General features: G+C 49.6%; 1 protein-coding gene and 2 long non-coding RNA genes across 3 annotated transcripts in view; 2 read left to right on the top strand and 1 right to left on the bottom strand.

The window, feature by feature from the left end:
* Window positions 1–23,307, top strand: part of LOC308581388 — a 308,379-nt gene that overhangs the window by 114,309 nt on the left and 170,763 nt on the right. The gene's annotated exons all lie outside the window — the stretch shown is intronic.
* LOC308580752 (hyaluronidase-1-like) lies at window positions 12,644–23,026 on the bottom strand. The gene is made up of 4 exons (XM_081182888.1): window positions 22,761–23,026; window positions 17,920–18,872; window positions 14,980–15,069; window positions 12,644–13,013 (listed from the first exon to the last, which is right to left on the bottom strand). Exons 1-4 carry the CDS (start codon window positions 22,942–22,944, stop codon window positions 12,687–12,689), a joined length of 1,554 nt encoding a protein of 517 aa, XP_081039014.1. The 5' UTR covers window positions 22,945–23,026; the 3' UTR covers window positions 12,644–12,686.
* LOC308581401 overlaps window positions 15,031–23,307 on the top strand; it is a 31,830-nt gene continuing 23,553 nt past the window's right edge. Inside the window, exons 1-3 of the long non-coding RNA XR_014005055.1 lie at window positions 15,031–15,113; window positions 15,586–15,662; window positions 22,445–22,519. This is a non-coding gene — a long non-coding RNA (uncharacterized lncRNA). The remainder of the gene's footprint in view (window positions 15,114–15,585; window positions 15,663–22,444; window positions 22,520–23,307) is intronic.

Raw genomic sequence — 23,307 nt, 5'->3', positions numbered from 1 at the left:
CACTGTATTCTGCTCTGGTCAGACCTCACCTGGAGTACTGTGTCCAGTTCTGGGCACCACAGTTCAAGAAGGACACTGACAAACTGGAACGTGTCCAGAGGAGGGCAACCAAAATGGTCAAAGGCCTGGAAACGATGCCTTATGAGGAACGGCTAAGGGAGCTGGGCATGTTTAGCCTGGAGAAGAGGAGGTTAAGGGGTGATATGATAGCCATGTTCAAATATATAAAAGGATGTCACATAGAGGAGGGAGAAAGGTTGTTTTCTGCTGCTCCAGAGAAGCGGACACGGAGCAATGGATCCAAACTACAAGAAAGAAGATTCCACCTAAACATTAGGAAGAACTTCCTGACAGTAAGAGCTGTTCAACAGTGGAATTTGCTGCCAGGGAGTGTGGTGGAGTCTCCTTCTTTGGAGGTCTTTAAGCAGAGGCTTGACAACCATATGTCAGGAGTGCTCTGATGGTGTTTCCTGCTTGGCAGGGGGGTTGGACTCGATGGCCCTTGTGGTCTCTTCCAACTCTATAATTCTATGATTCTATTATTCTACATCTGAAGGAGAATCTCCACCCCCATTGTTCTCCCCGGACACTGAGGTCTAGTGCCAAGGGCCTTCTGGTGGTTCCCTCACTGCGAGAAGCCAAGTTGCAGGGAACCAGGCAGAGGGCCTTCTCCGTTGTGGCTCCCACCCTGTGGAAGGCCCCCCCCCCCATATGTCAAAGAGAACAACAACCACCAGACTTTTAGAAGACATCTGAAGGCAGCCCTGTTTAGGGAAGCTTTTAAAGTTTGATGCATTACTGTATTTTAATATTTTGTTGGAAGCCGCCCAGAGTGGCAGCCAGATGGGTGAGGTATAAATAATAATAAAGCATTATTATTATTATTATTATTATTATTATTATTATTATTATTATTATTAATCTGCAGGCTGGTTGAGAGTTGCCTGCTCGGAAAATTGTACTATTACAATTGAAACCTGGAGCCGGACAGAAAACCCTCATAAGATAGCATCAGGCATCCGTTGAGGTCTGTGACATTCTGTACAGCATGCAGCTGATTTCTTAGCCCATTTGGTTTTGTCCTAACAACCAGCACTTTATGCCTGAAAGGGCACAAGACAACCATCGCCTTCACTCTCCGCTGCCCATCCGAGTGACCCAAGGATGTTGCCAGAAACAGGTGTTCCTTCCACGTTAGATATTATCAAGTGGCTACAGGGGTCCAGGACATTCTGTACAACATTTGGCTATTCCGTCAGTCCTTCGGGATTTATCCTAACAATCAGCTCATTTTACCCCCAATACTGAAAGGCTGCATCAATAGGAGTATAGCATCTAGATCAAGGGAAGTAATAGTGCCACTGTATTCTGCTCTGGTCAGACCTCACTTGGAGTACTGTGTCCAGTTCTGGGCACCACAGTTCAGGAAGGACACTGACAAACTGGAACGTGTCCAGAGGAGGGCAACCAAAATGGCCAAAGGCCTGGAAACGATGCCTTATGAGGAACGGCTAAGGGAGCTGGGCATGTTTAGCCTGCTTGGCAGGGGGTTGGACTCAATGGCCCTTGTGGTCTCTTCCAACTCTATGATTCTATTATTCTATGATTCCTCCTTTTTAATTAGCTACGCTTATTGTGTTATCAAGCTGGGAACCTGGACTCCTGATACAAAATTGGACCTGAGGAGGGCATACAAGATGAGTGGAAAACAATAACCCAAGAAAAGACACCAGTGATTTATTACGCAAGGCAGGAGCTGGAGGAAGGAGAAAAATCTGAGCAGGAGGAGATGGAGCAGGGGGCAGGATGTGGGGCGGGAGCTGGGGCCACTCTGAAGAGCAGCAGGGATAAGGGCAGTGGTTGCCTTGGGCCATTTCAGGCACAAAGTGCTGGTTGTTAAGACAAATCCAAATGGGCTGAGGGATCAGCTGTGTGCCATACAGAATTTCCCGGACTGTCAGGGACTGGGCAGAGGAGATATGGCGGAGACTGCCTCCTCAGCCTGACCCTTCCAGGGGGGAGGAAGAGGAAGACAGTTTAGATTTACAACAGGGGTTTGCGGGAGCTCACAGCTCAGAGGCAAATGGGGGGGGGGGTTGGGAAATAATGGGAGAGGAGGAAGAGGAGGAGGAAGAGGCAGAGAGATGACAGCCGATGGACACAGTGTCTTTAGAAAGCATTCCAGGACCACCACCACCACCCTGAACCCAGCAAGCCATAAAGGTAGGAGAGCAAAGAGCTCAAAGACAGAGGGCACATAGCAGCTCCCATAGAAGTGACAAATGAGGAAGTGGGAGAGATGGGGGGGTGGAGATTCACTCGAGACAACACCATTATCCAAGAGGCTGGGTTCTATAGCCGCTCTCTGTAAATACGGAATAAAAATAAACCTCCCTTGTCTTTATACTTTCCCTTTGTCTTTCTACTATATACTATACTGGCAATCAGCTGGGAGTCGCTCATAGCAGCCTGACACAGACCTCAGCTGATGCCTCATGGCATCTTACGTGGAAGACATGCCTGTTCCTTTCACTGGGTTTTCTGTTCAGCTCTAATTTTAAATTGTAACGCCTTGATGTGCTGAGCAATCTACTCTCAACCAACCTGCAGGTGAAACAGAATGGATGAACGCTGGCTTTATACGCCATCTTCCCTAATTTTTTCTGTTAGGCCAGCACTTTTCTGGTTGTAGCATCAGTAGGAGATATCTTGTTGTATCTTCTCGTGATCTCTTCAGGAAGGAACAATAGTGATGGCTAGCCAGAGCTACAAAAGTTTAGACGAATACAAATACAGTGGTGCCTCGCAAGACGAAATTAATTCGTTCCGCAAGTTTTTTCTTCTTGCGAGTTTTTTGTCTTGCGAAGCACGGTTTCCCATAGGAATGCATTGAAAATCAATTAATGCGTTCCTATGGAAACCGCTTGCCAGGCTGGCGGTGCGGAGAAGGGCTTTTCTCCCCACCGCAAGCCTTCAGGACAGGTACGGGAACAGAGGGGAAGGGGCACAGCGCTTCTCCTCTGTTCCCGGGGCTTGAGGTGGGAGGAGGGTTTTTCCTCCCCACCGCCAACATTCAGAACAGCATTCTGAATGTTGGCTGTGGGAAGGAAAACCCTCCTCCCACCGCAAGTCTTCAGGACAGCCATCCGAAGGCTGGCGTGGGGAGAAGGGCTTTCCGCCCCACCGCCAGCCTTCGGAGCAGCCTTCCGAAGGCTGGCACGGAGAGAAGGGCTTTTCTCCCCACCGCCAGCCTTCGGAGGAGCCTTCTGAAGGCTGGCACGGGGAGAAGGGCTTTCCGCCCCACCGCCAGCCTTCGGAGGAGCCTTCCGAAGGCTGGCGCGGGGAGAAGGGCTTTCCGCCCCACCGCCAGCCTTCGGAGGAGCCTTCCGAAGGCTGGCGTGGGGAGAAGGGCTTTCCGCCCCACCGCCAGCCTTCAGAGGAGGTCCGAGGACAGTGGGGAAGAAGCGCTGCGCTTCCCCGCTGTCCCGGAGATTTCCCTATGGGCTTTCGTCTTGCGAAGGAAGCCCATGGGGAAATTCGTTTTGCGAAGCGCCTCCAAAACGGAAAACCCTTTCGTCTAGCGGGTTTTCCGTCTTGCGAGGCGTTCGTCTTGCGGGGCACCACTGTACAATATATTTATTGTCATTGTCCCATACAGAACAATGAAATTGAAAATCTACATAAGACATTCAAAAACCCCTAAAAACTCTGAAACCCCATTTTAAAATACAGTATTGTCAGGGGTTTAGGTACAGAGGCACGGGCAAGGGAGGAAACAGAGAGCGAAGGGGAGGAGACAGAGGAAAGGATGAGTGATGACGACGACCCGAGATCTCCCAGTCTTTCCAGTGAATCAGAGGATTCACAGAAAGGAGCACCAGTGGCCAGGGCAAGGGGGGAATCTAGAGAGGCACCCCAGGAAGATAGAGCCAGAGGAGACTCAGGGGGGAGCAGCTGGAAATCGGGACCAGCGTCACCGCCAGGAAGCAGGGAAGAGGAAAGGAGCCAGGGGGGAAGCGCTGGCAGCTCACCACAGGAGGGAGGGCAGGAGTCAGGAGTGGCCACACCTCCATCGGGGAGCGAAGAAACGGTTAAGAGGAAAGTGGAAGGTTGGGCGCGCGCGCCAAGTTCAAATGCAGAGGAAGGCGGCGCAGTGAGCAGCCCCGAAAGGGAACCAGGTCCTAAAGCCCGGCGCAAGGAGGCAGAAGGGTCCGGGTCAGCGTCAGAAGAATCCCGGAAGGAAGAAGCCCCGGGGGGTAGAGGGACCCAGAGGAGGACAGTCAGGAGGAAAAGGTGGAGCAAGGCTAGGATATTAAGTTGGTGCGCACGGGGCGGAGACTCAGACGGAGCCTCGCCGATCTAGCTAGTAGACGTAGAGTTGCAGACAGCAGCGTGAGAATGGAAACTGTAATTCAATAAAGACTTTTACTTAATGACCGCTGGCTAGCGTGATCCTCTGTGAGCTAGGATCTTGAAGCAGCTCTGACAGTAGGCTCCGTCTCACCATTGTGGGCATCTGCAGCCTCGAGGAGGGGAGAGAAACAGGCGCCCACTAGCGAGCTCACGAACGGCAGGAGACATGACGGCTGAGCAGCAGATAGAGGACCTCAGAAAAGCAGTGGCACAACTGAACGCCGAGGTTCTCGCATCCAGGAAGAGAGAGGACGAGGCAGCTGCCGCCTGCAGGGATCTCCAGGTCAGGTTAGACGTACTGGCAAAGCAAACACCCCGGCAGGAGGGAATTGGGTTGGCGAGACGGACAGGCGGACTGCTCTCTCACTTCGATGGGAACCTGCAACAGTATCCCAACTTTAGAGCCGACGTACTGTGCGCACTGCAACTGTTGCATAAAGACTTTAGAGATGAACAGGAGAGAGTGGGGTTCATCATGTCCCATCTGCATGGGGAGGCGAAAGCATGGTTGCGCAATTTATGGAGAGATAACGATCCGGCGCTCCGGAATGCGGATGCCTTTATTAAAGCGATGGATGGGTGTTTCTTATCAAGTATTGACATTGATCTTGCACGGAAGGAGGTGCATGGGCTGAGACAAGGGAGGGCCAGCGTCAGACAGTATCATGCCCGCTTTTTCGCCTTGGTCAGCGCCCTGGAATGGGACAGAGATTCGGCTCCTGTAAGAGACCTCTTTTGGGAGGGACTGCACAACTCGATTAAAGATGAGATAGCGAGGGGGGAGAGACCCCGAACCACCCAGGAGGTCGTTCAGAGGGCACTGGCTGTGGGGGTGAGGCTGGAAGGACGTCCGTGGAGCAAGGACGAAGGACGTGGAGGGCGCGAACCAGCCGGGGGCCCCTCCTTCTTTCCCAGAGAAGCAGCACGGGCGCAATCCACGCCTCCGCCAGGAGGAGGAGCCGAACCTATGGAGGTTGGAGGTGCAAGGGCTCAGTCAGCAACCAGAGCCCTAGCACCGGCAGCAGTGAAGGCGAAGCCTCCTAGAGGGACCAGGAAGTGTTACGTCTGTGAGCAGCCAGGGCATATGGCGAAAGAGTGTCCCCAGAGGCCCCACAAGCTTACTGCAGCCTCAGCAATGGTGACTGCAGCAACGCAGCAGGGAGGACCACAGCAGGGAAACGACGATGTCTGGCTGGAGGAAGAGGCACTGGGGCCCAGCCAGACGTGTTAGTGACGCAGTCCCCAGAGATTTTACAGCCAGTGAACCCCCTCCCGCCCAAACCAGTAGTGAGGCTCACAGCATCTCTCCAGCTGCCCAATGGAATCACCATGGACGTGCCAATCACCATCGACTCCGGCAGCAACGCGGACTTTATAGGGCAGGAATTTGTCGACAGGCACGCTGTGCAGTTGCTGCCGGCCACACTGCCCCTGCAGGTTGTCACTGTGGATGGCAGGGAGCTGCTAGGGGGGCAAGTGGTGAAGCAGACGCCACCAATGGTGATGCGACTTGGAAATCACAGGGAAGTCATCAGCTTCAACGTCACTCAACTGTCTGACACGCCCATTGTATTGGGCATGAGTTGGCTGGACAAGCACAGCCCAACGATGGCTTGGTTCCAGAGGCAGCTGGTTTTCGGCTCTTCCTTTTGTGCTGAACACTGCATCGTACCCAGGCAGGAAGGAGAGGAAGAGGAGTCACAGCTGCTGCTAGGCACGCTGCAAGCGATTCCCCACAAGTACGCAGAATTTCTGGAAGTTTTCTGCGAGAAGGAGGCGGACAGGCTACCCCCTCACAGACCATATGACTGCAAAATTGACCTGCTGCCGGGGGCGGCGCTGCCTAAAGGGAAGCTGTATTCCATGTCTGAGGACGAACTGCAGGAACTCAAAGACTTCATCGATCATAATTTGGAGCGCGGTTTCATCCGAGAGTCTAAGGCAGCGGGGGGCAGTCCTGTATTCTTTGTTAAGAAGCGAGACACACCCCAAAAAAGACTCGTAGTGGATTACAGGATTTTGAACAGTGTGACCAAGCCGTCGGACTTCCCCATGCCCCGCATCGACGACCTCCTGGCGAAGGTACGGAAGGGAAAGGTGTTCACCAAGTTGGACCTGCGGGGGGCGTACAACCTCATTCGCATGCGGGAGGGTGATGAGTGGAAGACAGCCATGTTCACGCCACTGGGTACCTACGAATACAGAGTTATGCCTTTTGGACTGCAAAATGGCGCTCACGTTTTTCAAGCATTTATGCATCACGTGTTGGCGGGACTTCTCTACAAGACGTGCGTCTGTTTCTTGGATGACATCCTGATCTTTTCGGAGTCGCAGCAAGAACATGACAAGCACGTCAAGGAAGTGCTGGGCAAGCTAAAGCAACACAGGCTCTACGCCAAGCTGGAGAAGTGCCAATTTGACGTGCCGGAGGTGGATTTTCTGGGCTACAAGCTGTCTGACAAGGGGCTCGCCATGGACAGCGCCAAGGTTCGAGCAGTGTTGGATTGGAAGAGCCCACGCAACCGGAAGGAGGTCCAACGGTTTGTCGGCTTTGCGAACTTCTATCGCAAGTTTATCAAGGGCTTCGCGATGCAGACGGCGGCCATCACTGACACCCTTAGCTCCAAGAAGAAGAAGTTCATCTGGACAGAGCAGGCGGAGCAGTCCTTTCAGGCCCTCAAGCGTCTCTTCGCGTCGGAAGAGCAGCTGCTTCATGTCAACCCCAGCATGCCGATGAGGGTGGAGACAGACGCTTCGGACAGAGCAGTGGGGGCGGTCCTGCTGCAGAAGGACCAGCAGGGCGTGTGGCGGCCGGGAGCGTTTTACTCCAGGAAGCTCAGCAAGTCCGAGCAGAACTACACCATATGGGACAGGGAGTTGCTGGCCATTCATGCAGCGTTCAAGGCGTGGAGGCACTTTCTGATCGGCGCCAAGCACACGGTGCAGGTTTGCACGGACCACAAGAATCTGGAACACTGGCGCACGGCACAGTTCCTGAACCAGAGGCAGATACGTTGGGCTGAGTTCTTTGCGGACTTCGACTTCCGAATAGAGTATGTCCCGGGGGACACCAACATCATGGCAGACGCTCTCTCCCGCAAGCCACAGTATCTGGAGGACGCAACACCAGCGGCCGCCATGCACATCTTTGCACCGACAGTGTGGGCGTGCGCCGCGGCGACCGTGGACCTAGAGGCGGTGCGGCGAGCGTTGCAGGGGGACTCCTTCGCACAAACGAAGATGGCAGAGGTGCGAGGGGGCAAGGCAGCGGCCGACGGTTTCCAGCTACGAGATGGATTGCTCATCCGTAAAGGGGCCATCTACGTGCCGGGTGACGAACTTCGAGCCAAGGTGCTTCAGCAGCTGCACGACGCACCCACGGCCGGGCACTTTGGCAAGGAGAAGACGGTGGAATTAGTAGCCAGGGATTTCTGGTGGCCTGGAATGAGAGGGGAGGTCGCAGACTACGTGGCGAGGTGTGACACTTGCCAGAGGGCAAAGACGGTGCACAAACCGCCGGCTGGACTGTTGGAGCCGCTGCAAACTCCGGTCGAACCTTGGGAAAGGGTGGCTCTGGACTTTGTCACGGATCTGCCCAGCTCAAGGGGCAAGACGGCAGTGTTGGTGGTGGTGGACCTGTTCTCCAAGATGGCGCATTTCATTCCGTGTGCTAAGGTGGCCACGGCAGAGCAAACCGCCAAACTGTTCATAGACCACGTGTTCAAGGTTCACGGTCTGCCACGGTCTATTCTGTCCGACCGCGGGCGGCAGTTCATCTCGAACTTCTGGCAGAAGCTGATGGGCTTCCTAAACGTCAAGATCAATCTGGCGTCGGCGAGACACCCGCAGACCAACGGGCAAGCGGAGCGAGCCAATGCCATCATGCAGCAGTACCTGAGATGTTATGCGAACCAACAGCCTGCGACGTGGGTGGATTACCTGCCGCTTGCAGAGTTTGCCTACAACAACACGAAGCACGTATCCACGGGCGTCACGCCGTTCTTCGCCAACAACGGGCGGCACCCTAGAACCTTCCCGGGACTGGAATGCAGGGGAGAAGGGGAGCCGCAGTCAGCAGATGCGTTCGCGTCGGAGCTGCAGGAAGTCCACGATCAGCTGCGGCGCCACCTGGAGCTGGCTAAACACGCATACAAGGTACAAGCGGACAAACACAGAAGGGTTGGCGAAGAGCTCCACGTGGGAGACTGGGTCTGGTTAGCAGCCCACGCAGTGCCGGCCAGGTCGTTGGCCAAGAAGAAACTAGGGCATAAACAACTGGGGCCCTACCAAGTCGAAGAGCAGGTCAACCCGGTGGCTTTCAGGCTGGCGCTTCCGGAGGGTTCCAGAATGCATCCGGTGTTCCACAGATCGGTGCTCACTCCCTACAAGGCACCGCACAGGTTCCAGGAACCCGGAACGGCGCCGAGTCCGCTCAGAGAAGGAACGGGGCACGCGGGAGTGGCACAGGAGGAGCGCATCAACGAAGTCACGGAGATTTTGGACTCCAGATGGGGGGAAGAGGGAGTAGAATACTTTCTCGCCAGGGAGGGCACCCCGGCCAGTGCGAACAGCTGGGTGCCGGGCTACGCTTTAGACGAACCTCTGCTCAAAGACGAGTTTCATGCCCTCTTCCCACATAGACCTATGCCAGCGGACTTTTTCGACGACTGGCTTTTCACGCCCACGCTTTCGGACAGCACGTTCAGGGGGTTCGACTCGGACGAGGAACCGACACGAGACGTCCGTTCCCCGGAGGGGTCACCCTCGGGATCTGTCTCAGAACCCTCGTATTGGTGGGACGATAGGCCGGAGGAGCAGTTCCGCAGGAAGTGGCTGGACTGTTCCGGCCGAGCAACGCCGCCTGGAGGAAGTGCGGGAGAGACGGACATGGACATTTTCGGGGACGACCCTGGTTTCGAGCACGGCGGCACAGAGATGGAAGAGGAGGTGACTGTCGTCAACGAGAGCAGGGAGGAAGACCCGGAAGAGTTCCGATGGAGGCCTGCCACGGGAAGCGACCGATATCCGACGTTCGTCCCTTTGCAACAGCAGCCCCCAGCTCCAGCACCGGAAGGAGGGGAGGGGGGACTGGGGGGCTTCGAGGGGGGGATGGATGTCAGGGGTTTAGGTACAGAGGCACGGGCAAGGGAGGAAACAGAGAGCGAAGGGGAGGAGACAGAGGAAAGGATGAGTGATGACGACGACCCGAGATCTCCCAGTCTTTCCAGTGAATCAGAGGATTCACAGAAAGGAGCACCAGTGGCCAGGGCAAGGGGGGAATCTAGAGAGGCACCCCAGGAAGATAGAGCCAGAGGAGACTCAGGGGGGAGCAGCTGGAAATCGGGACCAGCGTCACCGCCAGGAAGCAGGGAAGAGGAAAGGAGCCAGGGGGGAAGCGCTGGCAGCTCACCACAGGAGGGAGGGCAGGAGTCAGGAGTGGCCACACCTCCATCGGGGAGCGAAGAAACGGTTAAGAGGAAAGTGGAAGGTTGGGCGCGCGCGCCAAGTTCAAATGCAGAGGAAGGCGGCGCAGTGAGCAGCCCCGAAAGGGAACCAGGTCCTAAAGCCCGGCGCAAGGAGGCAGAAGGGTCCGGGTCAGCGTCAGAAGAATCCCGGAAGGAAGAAGCCCCGGGGGGTAGAGGGACCCAGAGGAGGACAGTCAGGAGGAAAAGGTGGAGCAAGGCTAGGATATTAAGTTGGTGCGCACGGGGCGGAGACTCAGACGGAGCCTCGCCGATCTAGCTAGTAGACGTAGAGTTGCAGACAGCAGCGTGAGAATGGAAACTGTAATTCAATAAAGACTTTTACTTAATGACCGCTGGCTAGCGTGATCCTCTGTGAGCTAGGATCTTGAAGCAGCTCTGACAAGTATACTATAGAGACTCCTTATGCTGTGTTTAGAACTAGAATTGCATTTGTGTAGAACCTGTTTCTCATGTGGTTAGTCCTGGTCTTTATAACCCTATACCTTCTTCCAGAAGGCAGAAGCTGCTATCTCTGCAGATTTCTTATGGCATCTGACAGCATAGATTTGATCTAAGGTGGGAAGAGTGCACCCAACCCCTTTCTGCCACTGTGGTACATTTGAGCTTTTCCCTATTACTCAGTAACCAGAAGGTTATGAAAGGAGACTAGTTCCCTCTCCAAATGTAAGGCCTAAGTTTAGTGGAGGTTGCTCCATTTGTGGCCAGCAATTTATTTTAAATTTTCCACTGAAATCCAAAAGCCAGAATCTTTCTGTCCCGCCCGTCCTTCAATAATCCATTTCAATCTAGAGAATCCCAAATACTTTTCCGTTAAACTCTCATTCCCTGCACAGGTTAGCCATTCTCAATCCAAGCAGAGCACTATGGCCACAAAGTCCCACCAGTTTGGCTGAAAAACCTGGCAGTAGATCAACTTCTGGCAAGCGAGACCTCACTTAGTTTGAGGAGCTAGGTTCGACTCAGCCCTTGTATAAGGCCAGGGGAACCTCCTTGGCTTCCCAGTTCATCTGGGCTTGAAAGGTACAAGAGGCTTCTGGCAACAGCCTGGGTGACTCTGGAGAGCAGCAGAGATGTGGGTTCTCTCTGCTTTTGCGGGGAATAATGTACTGATTGTTAGGAAAAATCCTAACAGGTTGAAGAATCAGCTGGATGCTGCACAGAATGTCCCAGACCTCAGAGGCCACCTGATACTATCTGATGTGTGTTCCTGGCAATTAGCAATACATCCATTGTATAAGGCTGGGAGGAACCTTGTTGGCTTCTCGCTTCATCCCGGGGGATCTTGAAAGGTAGAGGACACCTCTGCCAATATGCTGGGATGGCTCCGAAGAGCAACAGAGGTGTGGGCAGAAGTTCCTTGGGCTTTTCGGCACACAGTGTACTGACTTTCAGATAAATCCAAATGGCCTAAAAGATCAGCTGAATGCTGCACAGAATGTCCCATATTCCGGTGGCCCTCCGATGCTATCTGAACAGGGAAGGACTATTATCAAAAGCATGATCTGTGATTTGTCCAGCTGGAAAAGTAAATTTGGTGTCCATTTCAACCATTAAATATGTCAGACAGGGACATGGCTAGGTGACAACAAGCTGCTGACTTATAAAGTCTTGTACAACTTGAGACCTGATTACTTGAACGAGTGTCTGCCTGCATATTAAGATCTGTGGGAGAGGCCCTCTTGATGATTCTGAAGCCCCCTGAGATATGTTATGGAGGGGTGATTCCCTGCTCAGTTGTGCTACCCTTGGCCCTCTGATATATGGGTAGTGCTGATTCTGATGAGTTTGAGGCACCAACTTTAGGCATATCTTTTCACTGAAACATTTGCTGGAGCTTAGCACCTCTGCCTATTTCTTGTAGTTTTCTTTGCTGTCAAGAAAGATGTGATGGACTCATCCCTGTTGGACTGCCTTGGCCCACTCGCACGCCACCCCTGAGCTAGAAGGAAGCCACTTCCTGAACCCCACCCCAGGCATGAGCTACTCACATGGTTGGCAGAGGAAGGCTGAGGCTCCTCCCCTTTACACACACAGACATTTGGGCCCCTCTCCCAGGGGCTGATGGGAGATGTAGCAAATGCTGGTGCCATGTTGGAAGGCACCAATGCAGCTGCCATCCCAGAAGCTGCTTTTACAGTCTCCATCCACAGGCCACGCAAAATTGAGGTGCCCGTGATGAAGGAAGAGCCCAGGGCACTTTCAAGGAAAGCAGGGTAGCCCTGCTTAAAGGTAAAGGTAAAGGGCCCCTGGACGGTTAAGTCCAGTCAAAGGTGACTGTGGGGTGCGGCGTTCATCTCGCTTTTCAGGTTAAGGGAGCCGACGTTTGTCTGCAGACAGCTTTCCAGGTCATGTAGCCAGCATGACTAAACCGCTTTTAGTGCATCAGGACACTGTGATGGAAACCAGAGGACACAGAAACGTCGTTTCATTTCCCGCCACAGTGGTACCTATTTATCTACTTGAATTTTGACGTGCTTTCAAAATGCTAGGTTGGCAGGAGCAGGGACAGAGCAACAGGAGCTCACCCCGTCATGGGGATTCAAACCGCTGTCCTTCCAATCGACAAGCCCAAGAGGCTCAGTGGTTTAGACCACAGCGCCACCCGCTTAAAACGGGGCACTTGGCCGGCATGTAATATATACCACATTTTTAACCCATTGCTATTGCAATGGGTTACAAACGAGCTATAAAATATTTTAAATAAACAGATGAATAAAAATAATCAAAAGCGGAACAGTGCAATATTGAGTAAGAGAGACTGAATTGCCTTTATTGTCAGTATGGTTTTCACCCTTTTGAGGACGAAGGCCACTTGCAAGCCGACCCCTTCCATCCCTGGTAACAGTGGCAGATGAAACTGCTTTTCAGGGCCTTTCTATCCTTCTGCCTCAGATATCCTTTCACGAGGACTTTTCTTGCATCGGAGCTATCGAAGACAATCTTATAACGGTGAGAAGGCAAATGCAGATAAGCATCCAATTCACTGTTTCTACGAACGCATCTTCCATTCATGTTGCAGAGAGTTTTGCTGCAGAACGTGGCCGCAGAAGTCACATTAATGATGTAACGTCCCAAGGGACCACTTATATAGCTTTTCAGTTGCAAGCAGCTTTCCTAAAAGAAAACAAAGACAACAACAGGCTTAGTGGCAGAGCGATACCTTGCACATCTACAGGGAAGTAAACCCCACAGGGTCCACAGTGGCTCACTCCCATATAAACTGGAATATTGGGTTGCAGATTGCATCTCTATTGCCAAATGACCAGGACAGATACTTGTCTGAGTGATCAAGGAATGTGTCCATGGCAAAGAAGGGAATGGGGGGGGGGATTCCCTAAATCTCATTATTATTTATTTATCTGTATGTTTCTACAGCCCTATGGTAGGGAGGAAAGCAGCAAAATGGGTTCTTCATTTTGCTCCTCATCTTTTTCTGTAATTTCCAGATCTGTTGACACCACCACGGGATGCGGGTGGCGCTGTGGGTTAAACCACAGAGCCTAGGGCTTGCCGATCGGAAAGTCAGCAGTTTGAATCCCCGCGACGGGGTGAGCTCGCGTTGCTCGGTCCCTGCTCCTGCCAACCTAGGAGTTCGAAAGCACTCAGTGCAAATAGATCAATAGGTACCGCTCCGGCGGGAAGGTAAACAGTGTTTCCATGTGCTGCTCTGGTTCTCCAGAAACGGCTTCGTCATGCTGGCCACATGACCTGGAAGCTGTACGCCGGCTCCCTCAGCCAATAAAGCAAGATGAGCACTGCAACCCCAGAGTTGGCCACGACTGGACCTAATGGTCAGGGGTCCCATCACCTTTACCTTGACACCACCACGACGTGTAGGTATATAGGTTTGCCTAGTAGGAGAGCCCACTCAGTTGAGCCACCAAGATTGTCACATTCAGGTGGTATACTAAGGGCTTCTCTGCATTTACACTTTGCCCTGCTCTTTCTGAGCTCTCCCCCCTTCTCTCTCTCTCTCTCTCTCTCTCTCTCTCTCTCTCTCTCTCTCTTTCTTTCTTTCTTTCTTTCTGCCCCAGAGCTTGCTTCTTTCTTTCTTTCTTTCTTTCTTTCTTTCTTTCTTTCTTTCTTTCTTTCTTTCTGCCCCAGAGCTTTCACCACGAAAATCAGCTCTTTGAAGAATCTCTTTTCTTCTTTACTTTTTTTTGGTTCTTTTTATGATTTTGAATTCTTGAGAGCCCTCTGTTTATCTTACTCATATGTCAGTTTTATTTTCTGAAGCCCAGAGCTTTTTTTCAGAGGGTACTCAAGGCTATGCAGCACCGGCACCTCTTTTTTGTTGTTAAAAAGTGTGGCCCTTACTTCATGGTGATTACTGGCACCCATTTTCCTTTTTTTAAAAAAGCACTGCTGAAGACTTATATTTGGGGTAAAAAGATACATACAGAGAGGTGTTGGACAGAAGAGGAAGGCAGGCAAGAAACCTCAAGGTGTGAGGTTGAGGAAGGGGGAAGCTCCCAGCTGAGAGCTGGGAGGATTTACTTCCCTGTATGTGCACTGAACATTAAGATACAATTGTGATAGATTTTGTGTTGTTCTTGCTGCTGTTCTGTTCTGTTCTATTATTTTATTTTATTTTTCTTTCTTCTTTCTCCCCCCTTTCTTCTTCTGTTACATCTTTTTGTTTCTTTTTCTGCTTTACATTATTATTATTATTATTATTATTATTATTATTATTATTATTACTCTTTAGACCAGTTTGGTTTTTTACTGTATTACAGTGGTACCTCAGGTTAAGTACTTAATTCGTTACAGAGGTCCATTCTTAACCTGTAACTGTTCTTAACCTGAAGCACCACTTTAGCTAATGAGGCCTTCTGCTGCCGCCGTGCCGCCAGAAACCGATTTCTGTTCTTATGCTGAAGCAAAGTTCTTAACCTGAAGCACTATTTCTGGGTTAGCGGAGTGTGTAACCTGAAGCATATGTAACCTGAAGCGTATGTAACCCGAGATACCACTGTATATGTAAAAAAACCAAATGAATACACAGGGGTGGGGAGAGAAGAAGATGAGAGGTTACCCAAGAATTCTTGCAAAATCAAATTCATTTTCTTAATTCACTTACTTTACTTAGGGCATACCGATGGTTTCCCCACAGGACGACTCCTGCAGCCCCCAATGCTGCACTCTCACCAATTGTATTCACCAAGTCTTCCTGAAAAGTAAAGCAGGAACATGCATAATAACCAAGAGGCAAAGGTAAGGCACTGCTGTGATGTCCCCATATGAACCAACCTGCGATCATAACCTGAAGCTCTTCTTCATGTGCCTCCTACACGAGAGGTCCAGAGAGCGACAACACAAGAACGGGCCTTTTTTGTGGTGGCTCCCTCCTTGTGGAGCACTCTCCTCAGGGATGCTCACATGGCACCTTCATTACATAGTTTTAGGCACCAAGCAGTAGCCTTCTTCTCCCAGGGCTTTGGCTAATTAAAGGATCTATGGCCTTTTAAACTGTGTTGGGGGGCGGGTATAGCTTTTGTTTATTACTATGGTGTGTATTTTTGTGTTTTTATATTGTAAACCATTCCATGATCCTTCGATGAAGGGTGATATAGAAATAATAATAATAATAATAATAATAATAATAATAATAATAATAATAATAATAATAATAATAATATACACACTCGTTTTGCTTTTCTTTGCCTTTTTTGGTTCACCGTTGCAGAAACCACTAAAGAAACAGGTTTTTTGAACACTACAACCCACCCCCCTTGCAACACCTGTTTGCCAGAGATTTCACTGGTAGGAATGTGCACACCAGAGGGTATAATCCCGTTTTCTACAACACTGCCAACCCTCTTTTACAAACAAAGGCTAATGTCTATCTCCTGTGAAAACATGCAGCAAATTCAAGAGTGTGGGATCAATCCGAATGACCAGGATAGGTAAAGGTAAAGGTAAAGGGACCCCTGACCGTTAGGTCCAGTCGCAGGCGACTCTGGGGTTGCGGCACTCATCTCACTTTACTGGCCGAGGGAGCCGGCGTACAGCTTCCGGGTCATGTGGCCAGCATGACTAAGCCACTTCTGGTGAACCAGAGCAGCACACGGAAACACCATTTACCTTCCCGCTGGAGTGGTACCTATTTATCTACTTGCACTGTGTGCTTTCGAACTGCTAGGTTGCCAAGAGCAGAGACCAAGCAACGGGAGCTCACCCCGTGCCAAGGTTGCTGGTTTGATCCTGGCAACTGCATATTCCTGCATTGAAGGGGGTTGGGCTGCTCGACAATCCTCAGGGTCCCTTCCAACTCTACGATTCTACTGTGAGCTCCCATGCCACCTCCGGCCCTGTGCTTTTCTACAACTCTGTGAACCTGTTGGGAAAAGTCGCCATGTCAACAGTATGTGAGTGATGTCCAGCTCTTATTCAGGAGAGGATGTGCAGTTGCTGGATCGGAGTCTGGGTGCAGCAATGAGCTGGGTAAGGGCCAATGAATTGAGACTGAACTCTGTCGAGATGAAAGTGCTGGTGGTGGGCAGTACTTGGCTCCATGCTGGATGAGGCCGAACTCTTCCAGAAGGATCAGGTGCATAGATTGGGCGGTATTCAAGGACCCAACACTGGAAGGCTGTCTGGAGACTTCAAAAGGAGTTCCTGCGCTGGGAGGTGGTGTAAAATGGGACTGCCAGGCTTCTGGGTAGCATTGCGATTTGGGAATGGACCTCGCCAATCCTTAAAGAACAGTACCGGGATGCAAGCAGGCCCAGCGTTCGGACTTTGGTCTCTAAAGTAGGTTCCTGGGCCCAAAATACTTGAATGCTTGCCTCTGCCATTATGTGGTACTATCTACAGCAGAGGCCCTGTTGTGGTCCTGTGACTGTGGCACATCATGCAGCCAACTCACATAGCTCATTGTCAGTTATGGCTGTAGAACTTCGCTGTGGTGCTCTGCTGAGGAACTCTCTCCCACTAGAAATATGACACACACACACAAACACACTTTCTGCTGTTGCCAACTTTTCATCACCACATGAAGAAATTTCTGGTGTGTTTAAAGGCATCGGCTCCTGGAGGAGCACTTTGACACCCCCATCTCTTTTTTTTGAAAGGGCAGAGCCCCCTCAATATTGTCCAGAGAATCTGGCACCTGTGTGTGTATTGTGAATTTAGGGAAGAGAGTGCTTAGTCCTGCTCTGCTCACCATGACAGTATATTTCTTTTTAGAGTGTTTATGGTTTAAATGCATATATTTGTGGTTTAAATGTCTATGTATATGTCTTATAGTACACATATATTGGGGCTGCTATACGTCCAGGTTTTCCTTTCCCGGACATATCCAGGATTCGTCCAGGTGGAATTCCCAAAACCCCGGACATATGGCAACTCATGTCGGAAGTGTTGTTATTTCGGCGATTTTCCTTAAAAATACCTCAAAAACTCAATATATTTTTGGAGAAATTTGGCAAAAAAAAAAGCAGCTCAGAAACTTTAGCCAAATTAAGAAGAAGAAGAAGAAGAAGAAACGCTTAACAACTTTTGTGTCTGGATTTTCACTTTTTGAAATATAGCAACCTTAACATATATGATTGTGGAGGTTCAGCTCAGGCCAACCCACCCTGGATCATTTTGGGGACAACCCAGCCTGCCCTGGAAGCTGCATTAAATTGCTTTGGGGAGCAGGACAAATGTTTCAGCTAAAAAAAAAAAAAACCTGCTGAGAGCCGGGAGCTTCCATCCTGCAAAGTGCTCCTTCGTAAGTGGCCCCTCTGTAAGAGCAATCTGCAGGAAAGTCCCTTGCAAGGCAACAACTGTTCAAGAGAGTGTCTACTTGTGAGACTACTGCACTTTTGGAGCCCAAAGGATACTAGTTCACTCTCTGGAGCAGGGAGTTCTGGTTTCAGGGCATTGCCTACTTAGTGACAGAAGTTGTCCTAGGATCTTGCATGAATTCCTTTCTCTAACATTGGAGCTTTCACGTGTATACAATCAGCTCAACAGTAATGTTTAAGCTGGTTCTGGGAGGTTTATAGATTCTAGTCTATGCCTTTCCCCTTACCTCTGTCAAAGGGCTGAACGTTCTGGCATAAAATGGCCTAGAATACACAAAAACAGGCAAGGCATAGTCCTTTCTAGCCATAGTAGCAACACGCATTGCTTCCATAACCCGATAGCGCACAAATCTCTGAGAGTTCCGACTTGACTGCAGCCTGTCCTGCAGGTATACGGAAGGATATAGGGCAGTGCTTTCTTTCCATAACCAAAGCAGACGGTCGTTCAATTTCAAGTCTAGCTTTTCACATTTTCCTGTGTATTTATCAGGATGCTCCATGAAATTATAATTATGGCATTCCGGGTATACATAGTAACCCCAGAGTCCCTTTGGTCTCATTCTTTTCACTTGGATAAGGGTGTTCTTCATAAATGTCTCCCCTGCCTTTTCAAATGCTTGCTTGGCGGCGCTCCTGATTCTGAAACTAGACCAGTGAGGATTCTCCTTTCTAATAGGTTCGAGAGACCAAATTTTGTACATATTTCTAGTGCCCACGTTCCTCATCCACTGGGGCTTCCAGTCTTCCCAGTCAATGACTCCAAGTCCCTGGAATTGATTCATAGGTATGGCCTTTTTGAGATCAGACTTGACTTTGGCAATGTGCTTGTAAAGGTTTCCGCGCTGTGGTATTCCTCCATTGATGGGCTTAACAGGGCTCTTTAAATAGGGGTAGTAGCCCAAGCGATTGTGATAAAATATTGTCACAGTGGAGCCACTCAAATCGTCATTGGGATTTGCATGAATTTTAAAAGTTCTAAGGTCTAAATCCACCTTGTACCGCAGCTGGCACAGTCTGGTTGGTGCATTCCATAGCACTACGAAAGGCTTGCGTGCGAACAATGGAGTCCTCGCATGCATAATTTCTTTACCATCCACCACCATCACTAACATCCAGACTCCTAGACATGTAATCCACAGATGGCGCAGAGTATGCCATTTTTCTGATACTGCTGTGGCAACTTCATCAAAGGGTGGAAGGAGGGAGGGGGAAACAGAAAGAAAACATTAGTGAACAGTGAAGACAATATCTTTAAAAAACAACATTGTGATTTGATTTTACAAATGAAAAAATAATTGCAATGCCAAATACATATCCCTAAAATGAGATTTCTCTTAATCTTGTGACTCCCCCTCCCACACATACACATCACTTCCACAAGTCCTATTGTCAACATTTCCAACTGCATATTATTTCATAGTCTATGTTTTATATCAATCCATATTATCCATGATATTTGTTACATTACAAGTGAGATTTAAATCCTGCTAATGTTTTCATCTGCTTACAGTGGTCTGCTAAATCAATTATAAATTTCTCCCATCCTTCCTTGAATTTCTTGTCTTCTTGGTCTCTGAGTTTCCCAGTCAGTTTTGCCATTTCAGCATAGTCTAACAGCTTAGTTTGCCATTCCTCTCTGTTAGGGACTCTTTCTTCTTTCCATCAGTGAAGACAAGACCTAACATAACTTTTTCTAAATGGTGAATCAGTTAAAAATCAAGCCCTAGAGCAATTTAGCCCCAGTAAGGCTGCTGCAGAGGCCCGATTGGCAAGTCAGCCTTTCCCAGAAATCAACCCCAGGTTGCAGAATCTAATGTAGCAAAACAGGCACCAACCTCTCCATGTGCAACCCAGGGTTACAATCTACAATCATGGTTTTTAACATTAAGGAAGGGTTAAGGAATGCTTTTGATAAGCTAGATGGACACATGATGTCCTGCTATTTACGTTCCTAATGTGTTATTACTTTGTCTTTTTTAATCGCTGTGGTGGTCATGTGGGATTGCTATGAGGAATTATGAAAAATGAAGCAAGCCATTGTGTCAGCAGAGAAAGCATTGTTTTGACTGGGTTTGAGTCATTGACACGATTTCTGATTCAACCCCACAAGTCTTCATCTCTGCCCCATTTTCTCTATGCCTGACAGTCATGTACAGTGGTACCTCAGGTTAAGTATTTAATTGGTTCCGGAGGTCCGTTCTTAACCTGAAACTGTTCTTAACCTGAAGCACCACTTTAGCTAACGGGGCCTCCTGCTGCTGCCGCGCCGCCGCCGTGCAATTTCTGTTCTCATCCTGAAGCAAAGTTCTTAACCTGAAGCACTATTTCTGGGTTAGCGGAGTCTGTAACCTGAAGCGTATGTAACCTGAAGTGTATGTAACCCAAGGTACCACTGTATAAGCATTCTACACAGACCAGTTGCTTACCAGGCAAGATAAGGAGGTAGCTTTGATGTAGCTTTTGTTAATCTTAGGGCCAGGAAACAGAGTTAACAAGGAGGTGGTAAAATGCCTGTCCTTCCTTTCCTATGGTTTATTACCTCCGGGGTTTGATGAATGCATTCCTCCTTGATTCCTGTTTATTTAGCCTGCATGCTCAAATAGGAAGTAGTTCTTTGTAGTTAAGAGGCTTCCTCTGATCTGACTTTGTCCCCACGTGGGGATTTTTGAAATGCTCAGAGGAAATCTGATTGGTTCTTACAAACACTGTGTAAAAGTTCTTTTGGTAATAAAAATGGCCTGGGCCAGGGTGTGGCAAGCAAACTTTCTCCCAAAGGTCTTGCTCGTCAAGCCTCGTGTCTATTGTATTAATCAGGGTCCAGTCCTTCCTTTGCCTTCAGAACACGACAAATCGCTTAATTTTTAATCATTTTATGCTGCTATATTGGTGAAACACTGCTCATATGTCCCTGTATGGTGTTTTACCCTATTTTTGCTGCATTCAAACTCCAATCCCCCTCTCATGGTATTTGAGGGACAGGGTTCAGGGAGGGAGAGATAATTAAAATGTGACAGCAAAGGGCAGGGCAGAGCAAGCAGCCAGCAGCAGGTACAGAAACAGCATTACTTACATTTGACCAAAAAAGGAGAGAGAAAGGTAAAAAAAAAAAAATGTTATCATTGTCAAGTATTGTTTTGGAACAATGTCTCTAATATTGTTCTAATGGGGGTGGGGGGGGATAACGTTAAACAGGTCCATGTAGATCCAGCCCTAATCCCTCCCCTTCAATGCCAACTTGGTCTTTGTAGAGAGGATGCTTCCAGAGGGGAGAAAAGTTCCATGAAAATTTTAAAGCCTAGTTACTTCCCTGTAGCAATCTAACAGCTGGTACCCCACCTGCATTGCTCATAGCCTTGCACTTAGCAGAGCCTAGCAACAAGGACACAGGTGGGAGTTTTGTAGCCTAAGGTCATCCCTGTTGCAGAATGGGAAACTACTAGTCCCTTTGCTACCACCAATTCACAGTCTACTTTGGCATAAAGTGGGAAGGTGAAATTAGAAATGCTTCTGAGGGAGGTATATCATGTGTTGTGTTACTGTCTAGAGGGGCTGGGAGCTGGGGGCACTGTCATACAGTGGTTCCGCTCCTTCCTCCTGGGCCATGTCTAGAAAGTGGGGGGGGGGATGAGTGTTCAGACTCCTGGGCTCACACTTGTGGGATGACTCAGGGTTCTGTCCCTTCCCCATGCTTTTCAACATCTCCATCCAGCCACTGGAAGAGAGCAACAGGGGGTTTGGGCTGGATGTCCATCAATATGCGGATGATACCCAGCTCTACCACTCTTTCAAATCAGAACCAGTGAAGGCGGTGAAGGTCCTGTGTGAGTGTCTGGAGGCGGTTGGAGGATGGATGGCGGCTAACAGATTGAGGTTGAATCCTGACAAGACAGAAGTACTGTTTTGGGGGGACAGGAGGCGGGCAGGTGTGGAGGACTCCCTGGTCCTGAAGGACCAAGTGCGCAGCCTGGGAGTCATTCTGGACTCACAGCTGTCCATGGAGGTACAGATCAATTCTGTGTCCAGGGCAGCTGTTTATCAGCTCCATCTGATACGCAGGCTGAGACCCTACCTGCCTGCAGACTGTCTCGCCAGAGTGGTGCATGCTCTAGTTATCTCTCACTTCGACTACTGCAATGCACTCTATGTGGGGCTACCTTTGAAGGTCACCCGGAAACTACAACTAATCCAGAATGCGGCAGCTAGACTGGTGACTGGGAGCGGCCGCCGAGACCATATAACACTGGTCTTGAAAGGCTTACACTGGCTCCCAGTACGTTTCAAAGTGTTGGTGCTGACCTTTAAAGCCCTAAATGGCCTCTGTTCAGTATACCTGAAGGAGCGTCTCCACCCTCATTGTTCTGCCCGGACACTGAGGTCCAGTGCCGAGGGCCTTCTGGCGGTTCCCTCGCTGCGAGAAGCCACGTTATGGGGAACCAGGCAGAGGGCCTTCTTGGTAGTGGCACCCACCCTGTTGAATGCCCTCCTACCAGATGTCAAAAAGAAAAATAGCTACCAAACTTTTAGAAGACATCTGAAGACAGCCTTGTTTAGGGAAGCTTTTAATGTTTAATAGGTTATTGTATTTTAGCGTTTTGTTGGAAGCCGCCCAGAGTGGCTGGGGAAACCCAGCCAGATGGGCGGGGTAGAAATAATAAATTATTGTTATTATTATTGTTGTTATTGTTGTTGTTGTTGTGGTTTCATAGCAAACCATCAGCACTGGTTTAAAGGTGTGTTTTTGTTTGTTTGCAGATTTGTTTTCTGCAAATTTATTTTCCAAAAGATTGAACCATATCTATGGAGATTCAAATATGCTGGATATTTAAGGTGAGTTATGTGCATATGCTGGCTGTAGACACCATTTTAATATTGAAGTAAGCCCCTCTTCCCCGCGATGGTATTTACCAACACAGTAGCAGCCATAGTCATCCTTTGTTTGTTTTGGGCTTCCAGAGTTAGCCTCTCAGAGGTTGTCCCTGCTGAAACATCCCAAACTACCCATCAAAGCTCAAAAAGCAGCTTGGGGATTTCTCTGATTTTAGGAAGGAAGGTGGTAGGTGGGACTTACCTCCACACCTGAGGCAGAGCAAGACTGCAAGCAGCCATTTCTGAGCCAATCCTGGCCCCCAATTATCAAAGAAGAAGCCCTGCTGCATCAGAAAGCCTCTTTGTACTGAGAGGAGGCTGGTTTTGAAGGATGTCAGCTGAGAGAAAGCAGGCTTGCAAGGCAGACTCAGATTCCTGGCAACCATAGTTGTGTAACCTCTAGAAAGCAACGCATTGCTCAGTTTGAGGAACCAGGAGCAAGTGGTCCATTATATGAGGCTGGGAGGAGCCTTCTTGGCTTTTCAGATCACCTGGCCCTGGTGGGTTTGAAAAGTTCTATAAGCCTCTGACAATATGCTGGGGTGGTTCTAAAGAGCCGCAGAGATGTGGGCAGTGGTTCCATTGGGATATTTGGAGCACAATGTACTGATTGCTCAGATAAATTCAAGTGGGTTGATGGATCAGCTGAAGCCTTATAGAATGCCCTTGATAAGAACATGAGAAGAGCTTGCTGGATCAGGCCAGTGAACTTCTAGTCCAGCATCTTGTTCTCACAGGATAGCTCAGTT

The sequence above is a fragment of the Podarcis bocagei genome (genome assembly GCF_964188305.1).
Source record: "Podarcis bocagei genome assembly, chromosome: 2".
In the NCBI taxonomy this organism is placed as follows: Eukaryota; Metazoa; Chordata; class Lepidosauria; order Squamata; family Lacertidae; genus Podarcis; species Podarcis bocagei.
The sequence above is the reverse complement of the archived record's forward strand: the minus strand, read 5'-3'. Positions and strand labels throughout refer to the sequence as shown.

Coding starts and splice junctions, on each gene's coding strand:
- LOC308580752 (XM_081182888.1), bottom strand. CDS start 22,944: ATGGTTGCCAGGAATCTGAGTCTGCCTTGCAAGCCTGCTTTCTCTCAG. Junction 15,070..17,919: donor CGTTCAGCCCTTTGACAGAG/GTAAGGGGAAAG, acceptor TTTACTTTTCAG/GAAGACTTGGTGAATACAAT. Junction 13,014..14,979: donor ATCGGTATGCCCTAAGTAAA/GTAAGTGAATTA, acceptor GTTTTCTTTTAG/GAAAGCTGCTTGCAACTGAA.